Source organism: Podarcis bocagei, assembly GCF_964188305.1.
Source record: "Podarcis bocagei genome assembly, chromosome: Z".
Classification (NCBI taxonomy): Eukaryota; Metazoa; Chordata; class Lepidosauria; order Squamata; family Lacertidae; genus Podarcis; species Podarcis bocagei.
The window spans coordinates 39584409-39597910 of record NC_138140.1 but is presented as its reverse complement, the minus strand read 5'-3'; the positions used below and the strand labels follow the sequence as shown (position 1 = coordinate 39597910).

Genomic DNA, 13502 nt, shown 5'->3' with positions numbered 1-13502 from the left:
ATTTTGCTGCACAGCTGTCAAATGAAAGCGTGGTGCTTTTAGGTAAGAAGCCTTCATGTGCAAGCATCACAGGTATCTGTAGTCAGCACATTAACTGACCTGGTAAATCACCTTAAATTAGGGGATAATGTGTTTTCTAATGTGGCACAGCTTTTCTTCCACTATGTCAGAGGACTACAATGCCCTGTCCAGCAACGAAAGAAAATAAATTCCTCTTTTATAATTTCTGTTCACCTGCTACAATACTTAGATCTGTGCTACACTCTATGCAGCATCATGAGCAATCAGGAATTTACTGCATTAAACATTTAAGCTGTGAACAGAAGACACACTTCTCCAAATACTGAGGGGCAAGTAGTAGAAATGCACAAGGAAGGTACATTGTTCTGTATTTAACTAAATATTCTTATAGACAAAAGATATTACCCCCAAATGTTTTAGAGCCAGGTTTCCTTCTTGACTTCGATTGATGCAGCCCTGTTGGCCAATTGCAACTTAAAAGAGGGAATGTGACACAATTCAGGATTTTCCAGATCAGGTATCTTCAGCCTTTTTGGACCCATGACCTAGTTTTAACACAAGCATGTATTTGCGGATTCATTTCTTAAATCTTTCGCTCTATATTTGCATGGTGGTAGTGTTCCTGTTGAGGCCCACCTTAGATCAGGCTGTGACCCGCCAGGTGAAGACCACTGGTCTAGATCAGCCCTCCCCAACCTGGTGGGTTACAATCATCCCTGACTGTTGGCCATACCAACATAGGCTGATGGGAATTGTAGTCCAAAACATCTGTAGGGCACCAGGTTGGGTGAGGCTGGTCTAGATTATGTGTACAATCTCTTATTTATTGCATAAATATGTCTTAGCCCGTGCATTCTGTTAGCTGTTTACCATTAACTATGATACTGATGTTGCTGTTGTTGATGATGATGATGTTCCTCAGTCACTGTCAACAAACCAGATTGCCAGTCTCTGCAAACCTTCAACATCAGAAATGCCATGATGAATGTCAGGCTATTAAGCATGTTGGAAGGTGGAGATTCTTTTGAACTTTATTCTTTGTTGAATCACCATGCCAGTTCAAAACAGGGTGATCACACAACCTCAGGCCCGCTTGTGACTCATGACTGAATACACATTCATCATGTAAGCAGTTTGTCTGATGGGATAATCATGGATACCTAAACCCAATAGCCAGTCACTGGTTTAACTCAACATGGCATAAAAGTGTTGTTATGCTTTATAGCAAACCCTAACCAGATTTTCTTCATAGGATTTCAGTGATTTTTTTACTCAGAAGTCAATATATTGAGTTGGTAAGGCTCATTTGACATCAAGACAAAACTGAGCCTTCATTGTTATTGGCCCTCTCTTGGAGAATGCTCTTACAACTGAGATTCAGCAAGCACCTTCTATTCTAAACATTTGCTGAAAACTTTTCTTTGCTGCGGAGTTATGCAAATGATTAAGAGAAGCATTTTTGCAATACTCAGCTGGTAATCTATTTTATTTCTTGTGTGATTCTGATTGTATTATAATTGATGTCAACAACTCTGGTTTTTTCACAACTCTGAAATTGTGGTATACACATATTTTATAAATAAATAAATATATGTTTAGAATTGCACTGTTCATTTGTTGACATAGCAAAGCATCAAAGTATTTCACATTAATTCCAACTTAAAGGACTAGAAGAGCCATAAACTGATGGATGCACATTAATATTGTTCAGGTATGTCCAACTAATAGCGGATCTATGTAATAATGTACCCCTCTGTATCTTTTTTTCCTGGCTTCTAGGGTCAAAATGTATTTGGACTTGATATAATTGAGACGCCGGAGGGGGACAAGTGGCCCCAGTTGATTGTACAGCAGGTCCTTGACAGGGAGCAGAAGGATACCTATGTGATGAAAATTAAAGTGGAAGATGGCGGCAACCCTCCACGATCCAGCACTGCTATTCTCCAAGTAACAGTCACTGATGTGAATGACAACCGCCCAGTGTTCAAGGAGAATGATATTGAAGTCAGTGTTCCTGAAAGTGCCCCTGTAGGCACCTCTGTCTCTCAGCTTCATGCTACTGATGCCGATCTGGGCTCAAATGCCCAGATCCACTTCTATTTCAGCAGCCAAATCACCACCTTGGCCAAAAGGCTGTTTGCCATTGATAACACCACAGGTCTCATCACCATCAAGGAACCACTGGACCGGGAGGAATCTCCAGTACACAAGTTAACAGTCTTAGCAAGCGATGGCAGTTCAACACCTTCAAGAGCAACAGTGACAGTGAATGTCACAGACATTAATGATAACATCCCATCAATAGACACAAGGTACATTATCAACCCGGTGAATGGGACTGTGCTTTTGTCAGAGAAAGCACCACTCAATACTAAAATTGCCCTGATTACTGTAATGGATAAGGATTCTGAGCTTAACGGCAAAGTTACCTGCTACACTGACCACGATGTGCCATTCAGGTTAAAGCCTGTGTTTGATAATCAGTTTCTGCTGGAGACAGCCACATTCCTCGACTACGAAGCCACCCGGGAATATGCCATTAAAATAGTGGCTTCTGATTCAGGGAAACCACCTTTGAACCAGTCTGCAATGTTGCTCATCAAAATCAAGGATGAGAATGACAATGCACCAGTGTTCACGCAGCCTGTCATTGGACTGTCTATCCCTGAGAATAATGCTCCTGGCACCCAGCTGACCAAGATTAGTGCTACAGATGCAGATAGTGGGCGCAATGCTGAAATCAGCTACATGCTGGGCTTGGACGCACCACCCATCTTCAACCTGGACCGCCGTACAGGCATTCTGACAGCAGTGAGAAAGCTGGACAGGGAAAAACAGGACAGATACTCATTCACTGTGCTGGCGAAAGATAATGGGATGCCACCCTTACAGACCAATGCTACTGTGACAGTTTCAGTCTTGGACCAGAACGACAACAGCCCTGCCTTCACCCATAATGAGTATAATTTCTATGTACCAGAAAACCTACCCATGTATGGCACTGTTGGGCTGATCACTGTGACAGACGCAGACTCTGGAGAGAACGCAGCCGTGACCTTGTCTATATTGAATGGCAAAGATAATTTCATTATTGATCCCCTCACTGGAGTCATACGGCCTAATATTACCTTTGACAGGGAGCAGCAAGGTTCTTATACCTTTCAGGTGAAGGCTGTGGATGGAGGGAGGCTGCAACGCTCATCAACTGCCAAGGTGACCATCAATGTGGTTGATGTGAATGACAACAGGCCTGTTTTTGTCATGCCTTCATCTAACTACTCGTATGACTTGGTTCCAATAACCACCAGCCCGGGCTCTGTAGTCACAAAGGTGTTTGCCATTGACAATGATACAGGGATGAATGCAGAGCTTCGCTATAGCATTATTGGTGGGAATTCACGGGGATTGTTTATGATTGACCAGTTAACAGGCAATGTTACTTTGAAAGAGAAGGTCATATCGGCAGATCATGGGTTACACAGGCTGGTTATCAAAGTCAATGATTTAGGACAGCCTGAGTCACTATATACTATAGCACTGGTGCATTTATTTGTGAATGAAACTGTCACCAATGGATCCTATGTCCAAGAGTTAGTGCGCCGAAACATGGAAACTCCAGTTGGCCAAAACGTTGGGGATGGTGAGATAACTCCACAGACGAACGACTATGTCAAGATCATAATTGCTATCATTGCTGGTACCATGACAGTAATACTGGTCATCTTTGTGACTGCCCTGGTGCGATGCCGTCAAACACCCAGGCACAAGGTTGTCCAGAAAAGCAAGCAGAGTGGTGAGTGGGTTTCTCCAAACCAAGAAAACCGTCAAATCAAGAAGAAGAAGAAGAAGAAGAAGCGCTCTCCCAAAAGCCTTCTTCTCAACTTTGTGACCATCGAAGAATCTAAGCCTGATGATCCTGGCCATGAACATATCAATGGCACTCTGGACATTCCCGTGGAGCTGGAAGAACAGACTATGGGAAAATATAACTGGGCCACCACACCAACAACCTTTAAGCCTGACAGCCCAGATTTAGCAAAGCACTACAAGTCTGCCTCGCCACAGCCCACTTTCCAAATAAAACCCGAGACTCCAGTGCCACCGAAGAAGCACCATGTCATTCAGGAACTGCCTCTGGATAACACCTTCGTGGTGGGCTGCGATTCACTCTCTAAGTGCTCCTCCAGCAGCTCAGACCCTTACAGTGTCTCTGAATGCAGCTGTCAAGGAGGTTTCAAGACTCCAGGCTCCATCCACAACAGACAGGTAATGCCAAGTTGCTCACTTACACCTTTCTCTCTGCTTCTCTCCTTTCCTTTTGCTTTATCTTTTTCTTCCTTTTTATTTCACTGTGCCTTTTAAATCTTTATATATAAATATATAAACCTTAAGCATTCATGCTCAGCTGAAGCACTGAGAAGTAAACAGTTTGTGATCCATCAATACTAAATGGAAGAAAATGAGAATGAAGTGACTCTTGGCTATCAGGAAATTTTGGTTGCTGAATGAGCATATTTAGAAGGTAATTCCTGTCTGCAGATGGCAGTGTGGCACTTCTCGCTTTGCATAGAGGATAGCAGTAGCTTAGATCTGCAGAACAAAAGAAAGGTTATGGGCCTGTCCTCGCTAGCCTCCTTTGCTTGGGAATCTAAGCAATCTAGGCCAGGTGGAAAGCAATAAAGCTTTGCAGGATCTGATAAGTGGTTCTTAATGTTAATGGAGTCTGGAATTGCAGACTTCTTTGGTTGGAGCCGTACCTCAAGGTCTCTCAGCAAAAAAAGAAGAAGAAAGCAGGCTGCCCCCCTCAACTCCCCTTAATGGACTGAGTGCCTTTTTCCAGGCTAGGAATATACACTGCTGTCTTGGTTCCTAAAAGCTGGGCACCTGACACAACTGACAGCATGAAACAGCCCTGAAGTTAAAGGGGGAGGAAAAGATAATATCAGAGGCATTACAAATGCTGCCCAGCTTTTACAGACACCACACTGTAAATTTAGTCTCCCATGTCACTGGCTAAAGCGCAGTCCAGGCTTATGTGTTAGAAGGGGTTGGGCAGAGTGCAACTACACAGTGTTTAGCTTTTTAAGTTAATAAAGAGAGTGCATGAGAAGCACAACTCTAAATGGTGATTCTAAAAAGCTGCATTGTTTCCATTAAAAGTAATAATAATTTAAAACTTCAGTATTAGCAGTAATACTAGCAGCATACGCTGGGATGGACTTTGGTCTTTGGAATTTCAGCACGCTCCCCCGCCTCTCACCTTCTGTTCTGCACAATCGTACTTGCAATGCCCTGCAGCTCATTGCCCAGTGCAGCTTTGCCCTAAATCTACCTCTGGATATGCTTACTGTTGCAGTGAGTGCTTGTCTGGCTTTCAAGGAGCTGATCAAACAAAAAGACTCTCTTAAAAAAGAAGTGTTGCAGCAGCAAAGGTGTGCTGCCCATTTCCCTCCATTGACCATTACTTCGGTTGTGTTGTAATGACTTGTCTCAGTTGAGAATGGGGTCTTTGAATTTCATTTTCTTCTTCTTGGGCAATTGACAATGTAGTTAAGGGGGAAGGAACTTAAAATACCCGCCTCCCTAAAACTTTTCTACACCTTTTTATGGGTGTTGATTGAAGGAAGGCTTCATCTTTTTCTCATGCCTAAAACACAGCTTCAGCAGTAGTTACAATTTCTGTGATATAAGACACAGAGAGATGCTTAGTGAACTGTTATTTTAAGTCAAATTTCTTTTTTTAAAAAAATGCTCAGCGTCTGTGAATGGAAATATTTTTGAGTGCTGTCCTGCTGACTCAGGTTGGTTATATTTAATCACTAAAGGAAACTTTGGGCTTATTCAAATCAGAGTGAGATTCAATCATGGCTCAGAAAATATATGAAGGGAATGTGAATATTGGACGGTTTCCAAACAGAACAAGTGGCACATGCAATGAAATGATGTGGAATGTAGGAAGCTGCCTTATGCAGAGTCAGACCAGTGGTCCATCTAGGTCAGTATAATCCACAGGATTTCAGGCAGGGAAGACTTCAGCCCTACCTGGACATACTGGGGATTAGACCTGGGTGAATCTTCATGCTAAGCAGATGCTCTACCATCTAGCTATGGACCTTCTGCTAACTTCTCCTCATCCCAAGAGGAGTTATGTTGTTTTAGGCACTAGGCATTCTGGAACAAGAGCCCAGTAGTGATGTTCAGACCTCACCTGGGTTGGTACAGGGCTCAGGAAGGAGAAAGGAATGACTTATCACACCATCTGTCCTGAGGTTTCTCCAAGCTATGCTGAATGACCAGAGAGTTAATCATAGGAAAGTCCTATTGCCTGTGACCATGGAGAGTTGCTGCTTCCCTAACTGGGTGCCCTATGAGTGCTATTGCTCCAGCACCCATAATTCCTAATTCTTGGCCATGCTGGCTAGGGCTGGTGGAAGCTGGAGCACAAAATGTCTGGATGCAACCAGGTTGGAAGAAGGTGATTTAAATGATTGAACTTAGAGATTATTTCCATTTCCTCTTCCTCTATCCCTTCCACTCCCAAGCTATTAAAAGTAAACTTGACATTCTACTTTTAAGACATTACTAACAATTGCAACTATTGTATGACAAATGTGGGGAACAGAAACAAAGGTTATATTCAGCCCTGGAATCATTTTCCTTAATCCAGATACCGTATTTTTCGCCCTATAGGACACACTTTTCCCCCTCCAAAAATGAAGGGGGAATGTGTGTGCGTCCTATGGGGCAAATACAGGCTTTCACTGAAGCCTGGAGAGTGAGAGGGGTCGGTGCGCACCGACCCCTCTCGCTCTCCAGACTTCAGGAAGCTCTGTGCAACCCTTGGGAGCCCGGTGCCAAGCCGTGCCGGGCTCCGGAGGGTTGCGCAGAGCCGCTTGCCCTCCCGGGCTCCGCGCAGCTCTGCGCAACCCTTGGGAGCCCGGCGGGAAGCTGTGCCGGGCTCCCAAAGGTTGCGCAGAGCTGCCTGCACTCCTGGGCTCCGCGCAGCTCTGCGCAACCCTCGGGAGCCCGGCGGGAAGCTGTGCCGGGCTCCCAAAGGTTGCGCAGAGCTGCCTGCATTCTGAAACCTCGGGTTTGCTGAAGAGCGTGCCCAGGCTTCGTGCAGCTGTCCACAAGCCTGGGGAGACCGCCGCGGCTCCCTAGGCTTGCGGATAGCAGGCTGTTCTGGGGGCTGGGGTCAGGGGAAGCTCGGGCTTCCCCTGTGCCAGCCCCCTGCCTGGCGGGGAAATAATTTTCCCCCGCTTTATTTCCCCCCCCCAAAAAAAAACCTAGGTGTGTCCTATAGGGCGGTGCATCCTATGGGGTGGAAAATATGGTATACAGATTAAAGGCCTGGGTGCAGCAAGGCTGCTATTGTGTGGGGGCTAACCAGGGAGGAGGGAAGAAGAAGAAGAAGAAGAAGAAGAAGAAGAAGAAGAAGAAGAAGAAGAAGAAGAAGAAGAAGAAGAAGAAGAAGAAGAATCCGCCATCACTTTGGAATAAAATAGGCTACAACATTATTGATTACAGATGTAAGCAGGTTTTGGAGTAGGCATTGGTGTGTATCTGGAATCACCCAGCATAACTGCTGTTTGATTCTCAGTCAGAGCTAATCTCAGTTTAAGGATCACCCTGTGACATTCATCAAAGCAGGGTGTCTTCTGAGATCACCATTTGGGGAGAGTATCCTGGGAAATCAACTCCTGTCTGGGCATCAGGATCAAAGTACCTTCCTTTGGCCCTTTAATGAAGTACCCACATCCAATGGAGCGTGAGGTGAGAGTCCTGCTCACCTCCCAGCCCACCTTGATCCTTAATCCAGATACCCAGCCCACCTTGACCAAATGCCTTACCCACCCATGTTGTGACAGTTGCTACGAAGAAGGCAAAATCTCTCAGCTGGTCCAATTTGCCTGGAGGACAAATTCCTCCCTGGCCCCAAATATGGTGACCCAGTGCTTCCATAGCAAGGTCTTAATTGCTTTCTGCTCACTAATGATCAAACAGAACCATGGCAAGACATGGAGGGAGGGTGGGGAAGTTAACCACCAACTAGACCCAGGGCAGGAGGTGCATTCTGGCTTTACCCAGGTTCACTCTGAACCCTTGCGCCTCTTGGGCCTCCTGTGATTGCCTGGATGGAGGACCAGAAGCCTGTGTGACCGTTGGGGAAGAAATGTTGTCCCCCACTCAACTGCACAGGAAACCAGCACTCACCCCCCTGCTCCTAGTGCAACCGTGGTCCATAGGAGGCTGCAATTGCTGCCCACGGGGGGTAAGCGGTCCTTAGTTGGATCCAACTCAACCATTCAGACTGAACATAGTAGCAGTATAGAAAAGGGATTCACGGCATTTTGAGCTGTAATGAATACAGGGCTGAAGAGTATACTTTCTTACTTCCCTGCCTACTCATCCAAATGTGTGTTAACCTCCACTGGTCATCAGTTTCAGGATTATTTTATTATGAGGACCTGCTCCCTGCTTGGGAGGGTTTTTTTTTTATCTGATCTGGGAGGGCAGGACCCAGATGTAATCCAGCTACAAAAAGCTGGAACAAACTCATGGGTTGGGGCAGTGTCTAAGGGGGTCCTCTTGGGGACTCTGTTACTGGCTTTACTACCCCAGCTGTTTAAAGTGTTTTACATTGTTTCTAAATGGCTTTTGATCTGTGGGTTTTAAATTTTGGGTTTGTTTTTGTTTTAAATAAAAGGATGTAGGATGTGTCTAGGAAGAGAGGAGCAGGAGAAAGCTGGGGGGGGGGGTCACAGTGGTCCAGAGCAGGAGGAGATACTGGGGGAAAGATGTGTAAGGGACACATGGCACAGGCAGTTGGTGCCTGCTGTGTGCCAGCCCCTCCTCCAACTTGTGGTTGTGCTATTAGCCAGTCCTCCCTTCTACAGCTGCTTTTGCTGAATGCCAGGGCTGAGGAAGACCTCTCTGATCTGATTATGAACAAGGAGGCTGATTCAGCCTGTATAACTGAGACCTGGGTGAATGAGCATGCTAGAGGTGACCCCAACTCTTCTGCCCAGCTCGGTACTTGGTGCAGCATCAGGGCAGTCTTGAGGGTCAGTGTCACAGGAGTGTGCCATCAGTAAATCACACCATTCACAATTGGTGTTAACTCTTTATTAGCAAAAACACAATCTCCACATACTTTGTCAAGTTTCAGGATTAATGAGCAGAGCAACTCATCCCTGGTAGGTCTGGCCCCATGAATCAGTTGCCAAGACTGAATGTCCCCACCTCTTCAAGCCATCTAAGCCCCTGACACCCAGAGCCTTTTTCAAGCAATTGGAGACTGCACCTGCATACAACCAGCCTCTTATCCATGCCTCTTCTGGTTCTGGCAGACCAGAGGGGAGAGGGGCTTATAACAGGATGAGGGTGATATACTAATGACTCTTTGCCAACCAGACTCATCTCTGTCTCTTGGCTTCCTTTCTCCCCTGCTTCAACTTCTGCCTCTGATTCTTGACTGCTCTCTGCCACGGACTCTCCCAGCTCACTAAGCCCTGTTACCTCTTTAGCTTCTGACACCTCCTCATCCCAGTCTTCTCCCTCTTTTCCCTTTGACCACTCATCATTGTCCCACCAGCACTCTCTAGACTCTGAGCCTTCTTCCCTTGGTGGTTCCCCAGCTGGTTCCTCCCACCATTCCTCTGTGGCCAACCAATCCATGACAATTGGAGAGAGGGAGTTTCTTTGGTTTATAGAGATTCTCCCTCTCTCCAGGCTCTCTGTCCAGCTGTGGGACAGAGTTCCTGGCACTGGGAAACTGGGACAAATTAGGGATTCTGCTGACTTGTCACTCACTCCGCTCCTCAGCAGTCTCCCTGCATGAGTTGACAGAGATGGTCTCAGAGGCATCGCCCGGGAACTCGGACGTTTTGGCTCACGAATGCCACAAACACAGAAGTGATTGTTATTGTTCGCAAATGTTCTTTTGGAACCTGAACATCCGATGAGGCTTCTGTAGCTTCTGATTGGCTTCAGGGGCTTCCTGCAGCCAATCAGAAGCCACAATTTGGTTTTTGAATGTTTTGAAGTTCAACGGACTTTCAGAACGGATTTCGTTCAACTTCCAATGTACGACTGTATTGAGGACTCAAAGACTGCTGGTTATGGGGGACTTCAACATCCACTGCCAACGTGACTGGTGTTGGGGTGGCTCAGGTCTTTGGGCTGCCATGATGACTATGGGCTGTCCCATCATATTAGTGGCCCAATGCATATGACAGGCTACACTATGGAGCTTGTTTTCTCAGTTGCACAGGAAGCGTGTGATTTGCAAATACTGTCACCAGTCCCTTGTCATGGTCAGATCACTTCCTGTTGAGATTTAGGCTTTCAGTAACTTTCCCCCTCTGCAAGGGTAAGGGACATATGAGGACAGTCTGTCCTTAGAGACTGATGGATCCAATGGGTTTCCAAATGTCTCTGGGGGATTTCCTGCCTGATATGACTGACACTCCTACCAAAGCCCTGGCTTACCTCTGGAACATCTGAATGGCCCAGATCATTGACATGGACACCCCGATCACCCTCTCCCATGGGGGGGGGGGGCTTGTGTTATACCCCAGAGCTTAGAATGAGGAAATGAGCTGGGAGATGGCTTGAATGTGAGTAGAGGAAAGATCTGGTGAAATGCAAATGAGCCTACCTAATGGCAGTGAAGGCAGCAAGGAAGGCATACTTTGCTGCCTCCATTGCATCCTCACTCCATTGCATCCTCACTCTGTTCTGGGTAGTGCAGCATCGTTTACATTCTGGCCTAAAGGAGGTGGTGGGATCAATGGTGGTGGGATTAATGGTAGCTTCTCGCTGTGTTTGCAAAGCATTTTGAAATTGCTTGCATCCACTAGGATCTTAATTCTGTGGCTACAGCGGATTACTCTCAAGGGGTGTCCAGAGCACTTTCTAGTCCTGTTGTGTTGGACAAGTTTCAGTTAGTAAGGCTCGAGAATATGGACAAGATGATTGGATCAGTTGTGGATATGGACAAGGTGCTCTGGACCCTTGTCCCTCTTGACTGATTAAAAATAGTGGGGGGGGCAGCTGGCTGGGTCAGGGAGGTGATTAATGCATCCTTGTGAGAGGGCGTTGTCTCTGCATACTTAAAGATAAAACCTCAAGAAACGCTCCCTTGATTAAGAAAATCTAAGTAACTACCAACAAGTTGCTAATCTCCCCTTCATGGGCAAGGTTCTTGAACAGGTGATTGCGGACCAGATTCAGGCATGTAACCTCATCAAGAACAGACAGTCTCCCAGCCATCCATGCTAGGTAACCACCCACCAGCAGTGTCTCAGTCTTATCTAGATTGAGCTTTAGTTCTTTAGCTCTCATCCAATCCATTACTGAGGCAGGGCAACCAATAGCTGCTGCAGGTACTCAGAGATATACTAGCACACTTCTTCCATCCTCCCTCGACCTGAGGAGTTTGTGGCAGCTTAATGATGAGTAAATCTACCTTATCTAGAGACTAGTGTGGCATACCCTCCAAATGTCCTTATTTTCCAGGGACAGTGCCAGAATTGTGAAAGCCTTTCCGGCACGTGTGCTGTGTCCCACTGGTGTGGTGGTGATGGGGCTTACCCTTCTTCCAATATGAAATGCTTTTTGGAGGGGGGATGGAGGTCAAGGAGGTTCAGTTGGGGTTGTGTGAGAAGTGTCCCCATTTTCATCTGAGGAATGTTTGAGGGTCTGATGTTGTCCCGGCACTATCTAGGATAGATTGTCTGCATCTAAGCTGAATGCAGTTCTGAGCCTGGCCCTCCTCTGAAGTTGCCACTTACTTTTTCTTGCATTAAATCCAAGCAAATTAGTAAAAAGAGGAAGAAAAATATTTAAGGTTTCTTTACGAGTGTTTGTGCCACACCCTTCCTACATAACTACAGTACTCAGGGTGACTCAGTGCAAGTTGAAAAACATTTTAAAGTTGAGAGTTCACTTTTTCCGTTCTGCACCTCTTAACATATGCGACCACTAAGTGTGTGTGCCTTTGGTATCAATTCATTTACCATTTCAGGTAAAGCTGAATTTGCACATGCAGAACTGCTGCTTGAGTTCCCCAGTTTGGTTTGCTGGCATTCCAGCAGGCTGTATCCATTCTTATATGGCATGGGTTGCACTGAAAATCAAGCCAGCCAATTTTACATATGCAAACTGGGTCCAAAAGTTAGCATTTTTGCACTGATGCACTTGGGAAAATTTAACTATGCTTGCTGTAGGAACAGGACCTTTGTGTGTTTGACTCCTTTGCCATTACTCTGCATTGATTTTCTCCAGCCCTGCTTTCATGCATACTTTTGACCATTCTTTACTATTGCACTTTACAGTGAGATCATGACGATTTAGTTAGGATATTTTATGTTAATTGCTCTGCTTTGTTTCAGTCTTCTTTCTTCCCATATTCCATCTTTCCCAATATTATTTTCTCACAATATTTTGAACATATGCTATCTCGATATCAGGAATCTAAAAACAAGTTCTTAAACACGATGACAATGCACGGTTGGCGGGTAGGAGGGAGGGACATGGATGTACAGACCTTCCTCAATTTCAGAAAATTCTAACAAAATGGGGGGGGGGGTTAAAATATGTTGCAGTGAGTCCCTTGAGTGCATGACATTTTATAATTATATACATTTACAAGGCCTGAAGCCTGCTGTACCACATATTTTGGCAGAAGAGTTGCATTGTAATAAGTAATGTATTTCCACTAAGGGCATGTATGTACTATGATCTTATGTTGATTTAAAGCCATTTGCTAGTCATGTCTTTCCCCAAAGAATCCTGGGAATTGTAGTTTGATGAATGTGTCAAGAGTCCTTTAATGCAATGCTTAGTTAGCACCCCTTCCCCACCCCCTCCACCTTCACAGAATATATAACTAAAGTCTCCAGGGAATGACCCCTTGCAGGCATTGGCTAATGTGTTGCTCCCTTGATATTGAAATGCATCTTTCACCATTCCTGACAGCTGCCCACACTGACTGGGGCTGAGGTCTGGAATTCAGCAACATCTAGAGAGCACCATGCTGGCTACTTAGCAAATCTATCCTTTATATAGATCCTGATATGTCTCTTAGTAGGGCAGCTTGGAGGGATAGCTGTTATATCCAGATAAACCCGAACAGCAAGCATCCTGTAAATCAGGGATGGGAAATCGGTTGTCATCCTGATATTATAGGAACACAACTCCCATAATTCTTTACTATTGACCACGCTGGGAGGGACTGATAGGAATTGGTGCCCAACCACATCTGAGTGGGGGGCACAGGTTCCCCAAGCCTGCATCTCCCATATGAATGCTTTAAATCTGAATTGCCTATCTAAATCTAAAAATAGTAAAATCTCCCCAAGCCCCTCCCCATCCCCATGACAGTATTAAGCTAGTTGATAGCTGCCAAGCCAACTTTTAAGGTAGGGTTGGAGATGTGATGATGAAGGCAGGGGCTTTTCTCATGCTGTTTCTCTGTT

The 13502-nt window shown here is 45.5% G+C and overlaps 1 protein-coding gene across 5 annotated transcripts in view; it reads left to right on the top strand.

Annotated features, from left to right (window-relative positions):
- PCDH11X (protocadherin 11 X-linked) overlaps positions 1-13502 on the top strand; it is a 745920-nt gene that overhangs the window by 164178 nt on the left and 568240 nt on the right. For all 5 annotated transcript variants that reach the window (XR_014004155.1, XM_081179390.1, XM_081179391.1 and 2 more), the window contains one exon: positions 1801-4287. Coding sequence is in view for 4 of the 5 variants with exons in the window: in XM_081179390.1 (XP_081035516.1) it covers positions 1801-4287 (2487 nt within the window). In the remaining variant the exon portion in view is untranslated. The remainder of the gene's footprint in view (positions 1-1800; positions 4288-13502) is intronic.